This window comes from Fopius arisanus, unplaced genomic scaffold, assembly GCF_000806365.1.
Source record: "Fopius arisanus strain USDA-PBARC FA_bdor unplaced genomic scaffold, ASM80636v1 scaffold00105, whole genome shotgun sequence".
Taxonomy (NCBI): domain Eukaryota; kingdom Metazoa; phylum Arthropoda; class Insecta; order Hymenoptera; family Braconidae; genus Fopius; species Fopius arisanus.
This window is the reverse complement of record NW_011887844.1, coordinates 49943-63753: the sequence shown is the minus strand read 5'-3', so window position 1 is coordinate 63753 and position 13811 is coordinate 49943. Positions and strand designations below refer to the sequence as shown.

At 38.4% G+C, this 13811-nt stretch overlaps 6 protein-coding genes across 6 annotated transcripts; 2 read left to right on the top strand and 4 right to left on the bottom strand.

The window, feature by feature from the left end:
• The first annotated feature begins 23 nt into the window (after positions 1–23).
• LOC105271219 (uncharacterized) lies at positions 24–1589 on the top strand. Its single transcript, XM_011312613.1, has 7 exons — positions 24–145; positions 216–378; positions 447–658; positions 719–842; positions 914–1115; positions 1225–1355; positions 1500–1589. The coding sequence occupies exons 2-6, from the start codon at positions 325–327 to the stop codon at positions 1290–1292; spliced, it is 660 nt and encodes a 219-aa protein (XP_011310915.1). The 5' UTR covers positions 24–145; positions 216–324; the 3' UTR covers positions 1293–1355; positions 1500–1589.
• Sbat (LSMD1 domain-containing protein Sbat) lies at positions 1216–2185 on the bottom strand. The gene is made up of 2 exons (XM_011312614.1): positions 1850–2185; positions 1216–1738 (listed from the first exon to the last, which is right to left on the bottom strand). Exons 1-2 carry the CDS (start codon positions 1913–1915, stop codon positions 1469–1471), a joined length of 336 nt encoding a protein of 111 aa, XP_011310916.1. The 5' UTR covers positions 1916–2185; the 3' UTR covers positions 1216–1468.
• Positions 2186–2354: 169 nt separating this feature from the next.
• LOC105271216 (uncharacterized) lies at positions 2355–3508 on the top strand. Its single transcript, XM_011312611.1, has 2 exons — positions 2355–2651; positions 2795–3508. Exons 1-2 carry the CDS (start codon positions 2399–2401, stop codon positions 3505–3507), a joined length of 966 nt encoding a protein of 321 aa, XP_011310913.1. The 5' UTR covers positions 2355–2398; the 3' UTR covers position 3508.
• A 57-nt stretch (positions 3509–3565) lies between these two features.
• On the bottom strand, positions 3566–5590 carry LOC105271215 (adenosine deaminase CECR1). The gene is made up of 3 exons (XM_011312610.1): positions 5301–5590; positions 4410–4998; positions 3566–4349 (listed from the first exon to the last, which is right to left on the bottom strand). The coding sequence occupies exons 1-3, from the start codon at positions 5542–5544 to the stop codon at positions 3641–3643; spliced, it is 1542 nt and encodes a 513-aa protein (XP_011310912.1). The 5' UTR covers positions 5545–5590; the 3' UTR covers positions 3566–3640.
• A 392-nt stretch (positions 5591–5982) lies between these two features.
• Positions 5983–8382, bottom strand: LOC105271214 (adenosine deaminase CECR1-like). The gene is made up of 4 exons (XM_011312609.1): positions 8030–8382; positions 7516–7727; positions 6810–7398; positions 5983–6728 (listed from the first exon to the last, which is right to left on the bottom strand). The coding sequence occupies exons 2-4, from the start codon at positions 7718–7720 to the stop codon at positions 6005–6007; spliced, it is 1518 nt and encodes a 505-aa protein (XP_011310911.1). The 5' UTR covers positions 7721–7727; positions 8030–8382; the 3' UTR covers positions 5983–6004.
• Positions 8383–8820: 438 nt separating this feature from the next.
• On the bottom strand, positions 8821–12907 carry Hydr2 (abhydrolase domain-containing protein 2). Its single transcript, XM_011312608.1, has 7 exons — positions 12397–12907; positions 11248–11420; positions 10841–11008; positions 10558–10744; positions 10298–10496; positions 10070–10220; positions 8821–9989 (listed from the first exon to the last, which is right to left on the bottom strand). Exons 1-7 carry the CDS (start codon positions 12549–12551, stop codon positions 9823–9825), a joined length of 1200 nt encoding a protein of 399 aa, XP_011310910.1. The 5' UTR covers positions 12552–12907; the 3' UTR covers positions 8821–9822.
• Positions 12908–13811: the final 904 nt, after the last annotated feature.

Below are 13811 nucleotides of genomic sequence, written 5' to 3'. Positions count from 1 at the left end.
GATTATCGATAATGTGACGATATATGTCGATTTCTTCAGTTCCGATGTTCAAGTTTTCTCCGGATTATTTTTGTGTGTAAATTATTCTGATTTTTCAATCGGTGGAGGTGGATTATTTATCCTTCAGTGGAAAAAAGATGGACTGGTAAATGTAATGGTGAAGGGCATGTAAGTGTCATGAACGGTGAGTAATTAATAAATGACGAGCACTTCAGGTTCGGTTGGGACAGCTTCCGGTCGATGAACGTTTATGAAGACTTGGAGAGATTGATTGAGGGAATTCATTAGTTGTGGAATATCGTTGATGATTTGGGGGTGGATATTATGGCATTTAAGTATGTGATGAGGAGCTTCTTGAGGATGAGAGGAGCTGCGATGGTGAGGGCAGGCTTTCAGGTATATTTTTATCATGTTAACCTCAATTTTTTATGATTTTTTTGTGACAGGTTGCGGCGGGAAGTTTTGCTAAATTTGAAACTGAAGATGGGAGGACAGACCCGCCGAGGGAGGAGCAGAGAGTGAGATTTCAGGTGAAGGAGTTTGAGAAATTGTCATTTGATTATTTGATCAAACAGTCGAGTATTGAGGCCGTTAATAGTGCCAGTCAGGCACTTACTGTGACTTACACAGCTATTGAGAGCACCAGTAAAGAGTACAGGTGAGATTTAAAGGATCGAGATTTGTCGGTGATTAATCATTCATTTAAGATTCGTTGCAGAAAACTTTTGGGGCAGCTCATTAATCTCATGGAGGAAACCATGATTTTTGAGGTCAGTGATGATCATCGGGATTTAATTATCGAGGTCAGGATGGAGATGCAGGACAAGAAAGAGGTTTTGACTGTGAGTTGAGGAGAGGAATTTTATAAAAAATTGTTATTATATTATTGGATAATTCATCGCATCCGTTTCAGCAACTCCTGGGGTACATGGAGTACGTCCAGAAAATGGCAGAAGCCGTGACGAACGTGAGTTTCCTTGCGGGAATGGACAATCTTTCGATTTCATTGTCTGAGAGAATGGAGGACGCCCAGAAACAAAAGGAAAGAGAAGTTAAGGATAATGAGAAACTTGAGAAAGAGTACTACAAAATTCAGGAGCAATGTGTCAGACAAAGTAATAATTTTTCACAATTTTTACAAACGAAATTATATTTCGAATTTTTAAACATGTTCAATTAACTCTGAAGATTTATTCACTCGTTATTGTACTTTTGTTATTTCAGATAAAACGAGGGAGAAGTCTGAGAATGCGGACAGTGAAAATGTCCCAGAGGAACTGAATCTCGACTAGAAATAGAAAATATTGGGATATCGATGGGAAAGCGGTGATAATTTGTTATTCATTAGTGAATTCGTACGAGAATTTTAGAATATATTTGAATGCTGTTGTGTGGATATTCTGTGAAGACTTTTAGAATTTTCTCGAAGACTTGCAAAAAATTCACAAAATAGAATTGATAAAATTTTTTAGGCTGCTTTCTCGTTTTCATTGCACCAGGCGTCGAGGTGAATCGAGACGATATGACGTCCTGGAACCATAACCAGTCCCAATGCCCTCGCCTCTGTGTGATCTTCAGAGAGAAATTCCTCGCAGGAGCCAAGAATAACGTTGGCATCCCGATCTGTGCAAAGAAATGCCCCTGTGAGGACTCTCCCATCAGTCATTTTTATTCTCAAAAACCGATTCAACCAGGACCGCAGCTTTCGCTTGCCAGAGGTCTCTTCCCCCGGTGATGTCTACAGAAAATAATAAATCTATCTTCAAAACATTTTTCTCCCATTAATGATATTGTTTCCAAATTAATTACTCGAGATTTCATTTATAATTGTAATTATAAAATAAAATACCTCTCCATTCCCCAGAACACATTCGGTATCTGTCACAGAATTCGTCGCCTCTTTCATTTCAGTCATTAATTTCAATTAATTGATTGTTTAAATAAAAGTATCGATGAACTTTGAAGAAAAAATGATCACTTATTCAGTACAATTAATCCTCGTAAATCATCTTGAGAATTGAATTTTATTAATTTGTCCTAATGTCCTCTAAATACTCCATTTTTTTCATTGCACCATTTTTAAATTTATATTAACAATTTATTCGAGACGAGCACAAGAGTAATGTTTTTTTCTCCAAAAATCCAGAGATATCTCGAAGGTTAGGAAATTTGATGGCAAGGGTGTCAGATATTTCCACGAGATGGACGAATATCGCTCCAGGGTTTTTAAATTTGAAAACAACTCGATTGTTGACATTCGCGAATTGATTACGATTTTAAAACGGAGATAAGAATTCACGATAAGAATTTTTCATCTGAAAAAATGGATTTGCCAATTATTTCGAGGAGTTCGTCCTCAAGTGGGAACAGGAAAATTGTAACAATTGCTTTGTAATAAATGAATTTAATTCTTGTACTTAGTACAGTACTCGCGTGTGCGGGATTTGAGGAGAAAGAAAATTTCGTTGTCATTGGAAATCGAAGGGCTTTGTTTTGTAAATCCGGGGATAATGAGTACTGGTTGTTTAACGAGAGAAAAAATTGGCCAGAGGCTGTCCTCCAGTGTGAAGAGGAGGGAATGGAAATCGCGGAAGTTCGAACGATCGAAGAGGCGAAAAAATTGGCGCAAATGATGATGAGAAATCGTCCCGGTAATTATAAAAATTCAATAACAATGATTAAAAAATTTCCACGTTATTAATTATCAACTAAAATATGGGAAAGTAATAAAAAAGTGCTCATTACTCTTTTAATTAATTAATAAGTCAATAATTATTGTTTGCGAATATTAAAGATGCAATTGAGAGCGCGTGGATCGGCGGTTACGCGAAGAATAAATCCCAGGGTATGACCTGGCGTTGGATATCCACCAACGAGGAAATCTCGGAGACCCTCTGGAGAGGTCCCCAGAGAGTGATAAAAAATTCATCATCGAGGGGTTGTCTCCTGTTCGATTGGCACCACCGAGAGGTCCCGAGATTCCTGGAGTTCCCCTGCGACAGGAGACGCGAGTACATCTGCCAGAGGTCGACGAATGCTCCAGGTCCTTCACAATCAGAACGACCGATTATTCACCAGGAGAAGACCTGGCGATCTCCTGGGGAGATTATCACCTCGAGGACGACGTATACAGTATCGTCAACAATAAAATCGTCAATACTTGAGAATGAAAGTCCCAAATCCACAGCGAAAATTCCAGTGACTCCGAAGATGAGAAATAGAATTCAAACGACTCCAGTGAATGACCTGGAGGACGAGGATTATTATGATTCCGATGAGTGGACTGCGCTGGAAACGACAACGGGAATTATCCAGAGGTCTTCAGAGAAGGAGAGACTCCCGGTTGAAAGTAAATCGATTTATGCGAGTTCTGAAGAGAGAAATATGGTGCCTTCTCTGAAACTTTATTACGCGTTTGAAGGCCCAATAATCGGGGTCTTGAATGGCCCTAACTCCAGCAGAAAGTACCAGAAGTACATTGCAATCAAGAAGAACCCAACGAATTAAATTTGTGAACAATGAAAATAAAGAATAAAAAGAATAGCATTATTGATATTGTATTTCCTATCCTATTGTCACTTTTTCCATAGAATTATTAGTGCTAGAGATAAAAAATTATAATTAAGAACTTGAATTGATGTCAATTGGGTTCATTCTTGAGATCATTAACAAAGTCGATCCATTTGCTCCTCCAAATTTTTAGGGCGTCGGCTATTTCATTCTTACCGAGGCTGCTGTAGATGATGGAGTTGATAGCTAGTTGTTTGAGTGCCCGGATGTCAGCATTACTGGACATCATGCCCATGAATGCCTCGTAGAAGTCGTAGCTGAGGGCTCTGGAGCCCCAAAGACCTGGATCATCGTTGGAGACGACCACTGGTACACCCTCGGCAAATAATACCGATCCCGGATGATTTCGGAGGTCCTTCACCAGTCCCAGTACTTGATTCGATATTGGACAGAGTTCTATTGCTATTTTATTCCTCTTAACGTATTCCAACACATTCTGATGCTTGAGAATGGCATAGCCATGGCCAATTCTCTTCGTATTCAGCAGAACAGCGTCAATCAAATTCTCATCGGTACTGGTACCATACCAATTTGTCTCACCAGCGTGGAAGAAGAAATTCATCTGTGTCTTCAATTTATTCAGCCTCTCTGCCCACGATCTCAGGGCTTTACCCTTGTCCTCTTGACCCGCTAGATCAAATCCTGCGATGAAATCCGGAAAATCTCTCTTCAGCTCCACAACTTTGTCGATATAACCGTGCACTTTCGCGTCACTCAGCATTCTTCCTTTCGTGTAGATTAACTTAGCGCCGATGAAGTCCGGATGGTCTTTCTTGAACCTGAAATTTTCAATCTTGTGGATGGAATTATTCAAATTTTGAATTTTTTTATTTTTTTACCTCTGAGTAACTTTTTCGAAAATATCCACGACCTCGTGGTCGTTGTACTGCCGTCCGTCGAGATCGTATAGCTTCGGAATTCCTGTTTTTATTTCCAAGTACAGGACATTATCGTCATAGGATTCTTTGAGCCCCTGATAGAAATGGTCCTCGGCGACCGGACGATACCCGATCACTGGAGTAACGAAATCGAAAATCTCCTCGAATTTATTCCAACCGACGTCGATGTGCGAGTAAACCTCCTGGGGATTCTCCACGATCATCGTCATGGCCTTGGAGATCCTATCGTTGATGGATTGCGCGACATTTCGATTTTTTCTTAAATCCTCCAGGAGGTGCCAGTTGCAGCTCCTCGGGGGAGTTCTGAAGAAGTGGAGCAAGAGTTTGCCGTTATTTTCACAGACGTATAAATTATCTCGAAAGGTCGCATTGTAGATCCAGTCGGCGTGGACCATCGCCTTGTGGTGCACATGGAGAACTGCGCCCTTCGGCAATTTCTGAATTATCTGGAAGACTTTCGATTTTTCAATGTCTCCAAAAGCCTCCAGAAAATTCCTCGCCGGCAGAAATTCGTCGGGATTTAAGAATGCTGTCACGAAATAATCAATCAATCAAAAAAATTGAATTACTGAATTAAAAAAAGATTAATTATCATAATCCACTGACACGTTCAATTTCAATTTTTGCACCGACCCGTATTTTTTTTTAATATCCCCGAAACTAAGGGGTAGATCGAAATTTTTGTAATTACCTTTTTTGTGGGTCTCGATGCACCCTACAAAAAAGGTGATGACGAAAATTTTGTTATCTCCATTAGTTTCGGGGATAATTAAAACATAAAATGGAAATTTTCTGCCATTCGCAGTTGATTCATTGAGAATATCCACTGACCTTTAGAGATCTCCGTTTTTTTATGGAACATTAACCGTTCATTAGCGATAAATTCCTCTCCCTCGAATGGAAGATCACCACCGATGGATTTGACTTCCTCATCCTGAAGAATTCGATTTCGCAGGACCCAATAATTCGGCGTTGTTGTTCCCAATGACGAGACGAATGCAATCGATGAGATAAACAAAACGACATTTACTTTCATGATCGTGAGATCATGGATAAGTGAAAGTAATAAATTCATTAATTCCCGAGTTGATCCTTCGGCCTCTCCGGGACATTCGCAAATGTCTGAGACGCGACGAAATGCAAGAATTTAAAATGACACTGTTTTCAGAGCGGATTAATTGAATTACCACAAATTATGAAACATCTGCCACCCAAACCGTATCAACATTTAACGAATAAACACATTCTTATGTGTTTTCTACACTCATTCTTTGATATGAATTACCCATTATGTATTTACGAATCATCAGGTGTTACGTAAAATTGTGACCCAATTATCGGATATGAAATCAGAGTTAGAGAAAAAAATGTGGGTCAAGTCATTAATTAATAAAATGCACCGGTTAAAAATTACAAAAAAAAAAAATGAGACTGACGAGATGAATTACTGATGATCCAAATGGAATGGAAGTCTATTTTTTTAATTAGTTATTTTTATTATTATAATATCAATTGACTGTAATTCAAAGTAAAAATTAATAATCTGGATTGACAACTGCATTATTATTGAGATCATCGATGAAATGGATCCATTTTTTTTCCCAAAGGAGAAATGCGAGGCTCTCCTCGTCTCCATCGAGGCTGCTGAAGAAGATGGAGTTCATAGCTAGTTCCTTGAGTGCCCGGATGTCAGCATTACTGGACATCATGCCCATGAACGCCTCGTAGAAGTCGTAGCTGAGGGCTCTGGAGCCCCAAAGACCTGGATCATCGTTGGAGACGACCACTGGTACACCCTCGGCAAATAATACCGATCCCGGATGATTTCGGAGGTCCTTCACCAGTCCCAGTACTTGATTCGATATTGGACAGAGTTCTATTGCTATTTTATTCCTCTTGACGTATTCCAACGCATTCTGATGCTTGAGAATAGCATAGCCATGACCAATTCTCTTCGCATTCAGCAGAACTGCGTCAATTAAATTCTCATCGGTACTGGTGCCGTACCAATTCGTCTCACCAGCGTGGAAGAAAAAATTTATATCGTTCCTCACGGCATTCAATTTATCAGCGTACACCTTCAGGGCTTTTCCCTTATCCTCTTGCCCTACTAAGTCAAATCCCGCAAAGAAATGGGGGTAAATCCTCTTCAGGTTCACAGCCTCGCCTATAAAATTACCGATTTCAGATTCGGTCATCGTTCTTAGTGGAGCGTAAATTATTTTCGCACCGATGAAGTCAGGGTGGTCGTCTTTAAACCTAAAAATCGACAATATTCCTTTATTTACAGATGTTATTTGAAAAAAATTTCATCTTCGATTCTGTAAAATATTTTTTCACCTTCTTGTCACGTTTTTGTAGATTCTCACGACATCGGGGGGACTGTACTCTCTCCCATCGAGCTCGTACACTGGAGGAAGTGTTGATCTCAGCTCTAGGTACAGTACATTGTCGTCATAAAGCTCCTGGAGCCCCTGGTAATAGTAATCCTCCCAGACAGGTCTGTAAGACAGCATCGGTGTGATGAAGATGAAGATGTCCATGAACTTGGTCCAGGCGGCGTCGACATCTGGGTACCTCTCGTTGGGATTCTCCACCAGCATCGTCAATTTTCTTTTGATCCTCTCATTCAGAGAATCACCCAGTGTCTGGTTCATCCTGAGATCACTCAGGAGCTTCCAGTCGCAGGTGTTCGATGGAGTTTGAAAAAAATGAAGGGATAATTCTCCATCGTTATCGCAGATGTACAAATTCTCCCTGAATGTCAAATTGTAGACGAATTCCCAGTGGACGATCCCCGTGTCGTGGGCGTGGAGTACTGCACCCTTCGGGAGCTTTTTTATTATCTGGAAAACCTTGGATTTCTCGATTTCCGCTCGAACCTCCAAGAAGTTCCTTCCAGGAAGAAATCTCCGGGGGTTCGAAAATCCTGGAGAGAGAGAATTAAAAATAAAAAAATAAAAATAATTAAATAAACGAACGCGCGACTTTCGAGCATTTGAAGGTGGAATTAATGACACGATAATGGGAATCAGTGGACCCTGACCTTCAGCAATTTCCGCCCTTTTGTGAGTCATCAAGAGATCATTGGCATTGCGCTCACCATCCTTGAAAGCCAGACGACCTCCAATTGATGTGACTTCTTCGTCGTGGAGAAGATTAGCTCGCAGGAGCCAATAATTATCCATATTAATTACCCTCGAAGAGACTAGACTAATCAGTGACACTAACAGCCATATGATACTCCCCATATTTATTCTAAATTTCAAATAATTAATAATATTAATAACAATGAATTATCAATTAATACAATAATTTGATTGAATAATTTAAAAAAAACTGAGTTAAACCAACGAGTATTTCAATTGTTTAATATTTTATTATAAAAGTATGAAAATAGATTTCGTTTTCCTTGAAGACGCGATTTATCACCAGGTGTTTTGTATTATTTTATGGGACAGCGCACGATAATTCTATGACTCGTTTTATTTCGTTTTTTAGTATCGCGTATTGCGAATGGAATTTTGGTGTATTGATCGGATAATTTGTGGAATAAATACCCTTCAGGAGATTACTGACGTACACCCAACTATCCTGAACTATAAAAGTCGACTGAGGAATGGATCGTCAAGCGTAACGATTTCTTCCACATGTGGTCTCCAGAAAAAAAAACATCTGTATCGGTATTCTTAGTTTTTCCAGATGATCCACAGCTCCCAAGAATTGTTATCTAATCCGTTGATAGTGTTGATTCGTTAAATCATTTAGATAAAAGCCTGACCGAAGCCTCACCAAAATTACATTATGTTAATTCTGTAATTAATTACATCTTCATCCAATTGCTCAAATATTTCATTTCTGACATTCTAATATTTTACTCTCGAGAGAACTGAAAAATTCTCAGCACATGTTTTTAATTAAAAATCATCGAAGTGTCTGTCTTTCATATAAAAAATCTCAAAAGAAATATTAATCTCTCATATTCAATAAACCTAAGGAACGTAAAAAATTAATAATTCCATTTTTGTAATTCAATATTGACCGAGAGATAATGCGCGTACGTAATTCAATCTGATTTATAACTTCATTGGAATTTCGCGCACCTTTCGTATTTCAAATTTATTTCTCTAGAAATTTGGAGCAGAAAATTGAATGTTTAAAAGATGTGAGTAAAACAGGAGCAAATAACTCGTTAATTTTCATTCTAATCTTCGCCATCTGCATGCTCTGCAGAATATTCCATGATTTATTAGTTATTGATAATTATTGACATTGATCGAATGTATAAACAATGAGAATGAGATCCCAATCCCTTCTATTAATGTTAATGATGAGAGAATAACGAATGTAATCCAGATTACGTAATGTCACTTTATTTTTACGAATATATCATCTTTTATAAATAATAAAATTCATCTTCAAATATAAATGCCATTAAATTAATAACGTTAGTCACCCGAGAAAAGCAGATTTGTCTTACGGAAAATGAACTCAACGTGAGCCAGTGAAAGTCCTAGGTGGAACACCATCTCCATGAGATGGTATTCTGGTTATTTACAACAGTAATTTATTTATTTTATTTAATTCTGCAGTGAAGTGGTTAAAAAATCATTGCGAATGACAGACTGATTAATATGGAAATATATCGAGAGAGAGGAGATTTGTTTGCAGGCTCTCAAGATATTTGCAGAATAATTAGTCGTGTTTACTTATTTTTTTCCACTTCTCATAGATGAAAATCTTATTAATTAATCTAGGATGTCGTGATTTTACTTCACTCCTTCAAGTCCTCACAGGCATTTACCACTCAAGGTGGGTAATCTCCGTACAAAACTTTTTCCAGTCTCAATCAGTCCAATAGAAAACATCCAGTTGCCAGTAATATTTGGATTCCAAAATTACATGGCAATTATTTTTCTATAAACTATCATACTCCACATTTTAGTAAATATTCACACAGATCAGATGAATTGCTCATGATGAAAAATCACTGGAGAGCCAGAAAAAAAAATTGTGCAAACAAATCATAACGAAATTGTAATAAAATTGCGATGAAATAAATGATAAATTTGTCTATAAAGCTAGATAAAAATAAATGCATAATAGACTTCACACGTGCAATACTGGAATGATAATTATCGAGTGATGATTGTTTCATCAAATGAATTTTAATGATTTCCACGTAATTTTAGAGTCTAACGATAAATGCTGAGGGATGTACATTATTCCGGTTTAAATAAAGCGCTTGGTAGTTGCATTTAGCAACTGGGGGTCCCATTACAGCTTGCTCATCGTTTCTTTGTCAAGCTAAAAATGCAATAAGTCCATCGACACCCCTAGGGAGGTGGATATTTTAAGCGACTTTTACTCGATCCGCGTGGAAGAGTGTTAGTGAGCCAATTAGTGACACTAGAGTACGATCCAGCCAGGTGATTGGATTTGGATAGAGGAGACCACCCTCGTAGAAACCCAAATGTCCACCATGAGCCACTTCGATGTACAGAGAATTATTTTTTTTCGCTGTAAAATGTCAAATAAAATTTAATTCAACCATTGTTCTTGGTTAATTAATTTAATCATGAATAATCACTCATCATCACCTGCATATTCTCTGATTGGATTCAGAAGGGCCTCAGGTACGATTGGATCGTCGAGAGCATTGATAAACACCATTGGAGAATTTATTTCATTCAGATAATTGATGCTACTGCTCCACCTGTACATCTCCTTCACAGATCTGAATTGATGTATCTGGATAAATAAATATAAATATAAAATTTAATGATTAAAGTGAGAAATAATGAAAAAGCAGGGAAAATTTTTTTCACCCTTCTAGTGTAAGCTTCATCGAGCTCCGGAAGGGTGGCTGCCGAGAGTATCTCCTTCTCCTTGAGACCATGTTTCTGTTTGACACTCTCAGATAAAAGGGCTTGTCTGTGTCTCAAGATGATGTTCTTCACAGACTCTGTCATAATATAGAGATAGAATCGCCTGAAGTTCTGCCAATTGAGTAGAAATTTCGTTCCTCTGGACAAATACATTTATTAATTAAACCAAACAATTGATCAATAAATAAATTATTACATACTCGATGGCATCGTAGCCTTGACAGATGGAAATCCCCCCGATGATCTGGGGCAGTTTATTCGCGGATCTCTCTCCCATGTACTTAGTCACTAAATTTCCCCCTAGACTGAATCCAACGCACACGATTTTTGTGCTGGGGTGTCTCTCCACGAGACTCAACAGCATCACGTGGTAGTCATCTGTGTGGCCTTTGAAGTAATAATTTATGGATAATTTTATTAAATCTACTAAATTCACACGTTATCTGCAATTATTTTTAATTGATCTAGTAAAATTACACTTGCCATAAGAAAATATTCTGGGTGCAGTGACTTTGACACTGGAAAGTGCCCCGACATGATTAAGAACAGCACACCTGTACCCATGACACTGAACAAAGTGGACGAATGTCCTTATATAAACGCTCTCTGAGCTGTTTCCAATGCCAGGGGCAATCGCCACTGTGATATCATCTGGAAGAAAATTAAATTAAGGAAATAAAAATAAAAAAGAGAACCCCATTCGTCATGAATAATCATTTCATGCTTGCTAATCGTTCTGATTATCATTCCGAATGGATTTTCAACTTCCTAGAGGCACTAGACTAATGAACTTAATGACTCCTAATGCTCGTTTACTTACGCCTGCCGTTTTAATATCAAATTAATGATGATACTCGTTGAATAGAATTATAGCGTGAGGGAAAACTCACCTTCGTGACCACTGCTCAGTGGTTGATACAAGTCGTATGTTAATGTTGTACCATCACCGAGGCTCATGTAAATTCTGTCACCAATTGGCCATGGGCATCTCACCCTTCCAATAATACTGTGGACTATTGTCTGCACGTGACCACTGAAACCCCATAATCTCGTCGGATTGTATCTGCAATTATCGATAATCATCCAATCTGTCTCTCTCCCTCTTATCAAAAGAAAAAAAAAATAAACAGGTGCCTATTCTATATAAAAATCATTTTGCGGAGAAAATAATTCTCTCACTCCACAATAAATTCGAAAAAAATTGGAAAGAGGACTGAGGATTTAATTTAATTAAAATAAACCGTAAAGATCAGTCTGTATGATTCCGTCATGAATAAAAAAGGGAATTGACTCACTAAAAGAATAATACGACAAAGTTCGATCTCAAGGTCTAGGTCGGATTGTGGCGTAAAAACCCAACCCAACAGACGAGTCCACGTTTCGATCGAACAAGGCGTGACAAGACATACCTGCCACCTCGATGTGATATACCCCGAGGCAATTACCTGAATTAACAGTACTTCTGAGTTTAAAAAAATTGCATCGATCAATCGATGAATTCCCGAGGACCCACCGTAACCCAGTAATAACAGCAATTACCGGACGATTTCCTAAGCACTCCATAATAATTTGCCAATGATTTCCCACGTGTCCTTCCATCCCCTCAATTTATCCTCATACCACAACAATGCATCAACTGCAGCTCATGCAAAATCATATGTTATCACAACAGAATAATTGAGTAGATAACGTGCCTAGAACCCCACCGCATTTTCCATTTTCCATAACCCACTAAAAACAAAAACAACAAGAGAATAATAACAGAATAATTACGAGATGCCACCGAGGGTTTATCTTCCCTGGAACTCCATAAATCCTTGTTATTCACATACTGCTCCAAAAAAAAATATAACACGCTGGAGAAAAAAAAAATTATCATTGCTAATATCCCGGCTCTATCGACACTATTTTATTCCCAGCGATGACTAATGCACATCGATCTAACCTGCTTATAAAGCCTGGGGCCTGTCCGGAGTAATTCAATTTTTCCCAGAAAATAGCGCTAAAAAAACTGGTGAAGAATGAAAAATAAAACGTACGGTTCAGCGATGACAGGTGCAATCTTAAGGACAGTTGACAAAAATCCCTGATCCTGACACACGATCACCGGCTTCTGGGCTGAACTGTTAACATTGAGAATCCTGAAGAGAACACATAAAATAACAGCAATAAGTGCAAGCAGAGCCGTCGACATTTTCGATAAACTTGATGACACCCAGATATTCTCGATTATCCCCTAAACTGTCCTCAACACTTCACCCAATTAAACTTCAATAATTCATCAATTATCCCAATCACTCCGAGGGGTTATCTGGCGTTGGTCCTCTCAGCACTCCATATCTGATCTGAATCAATTCGTGGCTATTTGTTTTTTATAAAAATCGAGGAATTCGGTTCACTTCGTTGTAGTGGCCCAATTTAATTCACATTCTGACAGTTTAAACTTTTACATTCACAACTTTTTCACGATATTAATGATGAGGTTAATCACAATGAGTTCATGACTGCCAATTGCACGTCCATCACTCACATGTCGGTTCACGGTAATGCGCCGCCTGTGATCGCCCAACATCAGCTGATGAGTGGGAGGGGGTGAGGGGATGGGGGAGGGAGGGATGCGCAAACGGGGATGGCGGCCTCTGAGAAATTTTTTTTCATCATTGAGATTTTCAGGGGCCAGCAGATTCAACCAGAACAGGAGGCTGATGACCCCGGGTCTGTCCTTTTTTATAAATATTTTTTTTGGTAATTAAAATCAGGGGACAAATAATTATGTTATGGAATTCAAATGGACTCCATTCATTAGGAAGGGATGGCAATACAACAATGAAATGAGGCCGTTTTCTCGTTCGGATCGTGAATTTTCTAGATGAATATAAACGTAAATGAAACTGGGTTTGCTGGACCCAAGAGTTTTTATCGTACTTCCGAGATTTACACCGACTCCACTTATGAATAATAACTCCTATAAAACGTCTTTTACATTTTAAAACATCGTATTGCTCAGTCTTTGAATTTCTATTCATATAAATCTAAAATGTCCTGAATACTTGGTCCAGATTTTGAGTGGAATTCTCGCACTATTTTTGATTAGGCTTGATTAATAATCATAATATTGTAGACCTAATTAATTAACGGGGAGATAATCGGGCAGATCTAATTTAAAAATTCGCTGTTATTCCCTCGAGGGAATTGAAAATACGGATTTTCTGTTTTGACACTCAATCTCTAGAATTTCTCTTAGAATTTCTCCATAAACGAGAATTACGACATTGCATCTTTTTCTAATGGATGGCTACATGGAAAATCAAATTTTTTCGGCTACATTCACTTCTAGGTAATCACTGGCTGATGTGCGGAGGAAAATGTCGACGTTTGTTCGTTAAGATTTTTTAGGAGGAAACCTAACGTTTTCGTTTCGTTTAACATTTCCTAGTTTTATGTGGCAGTATTT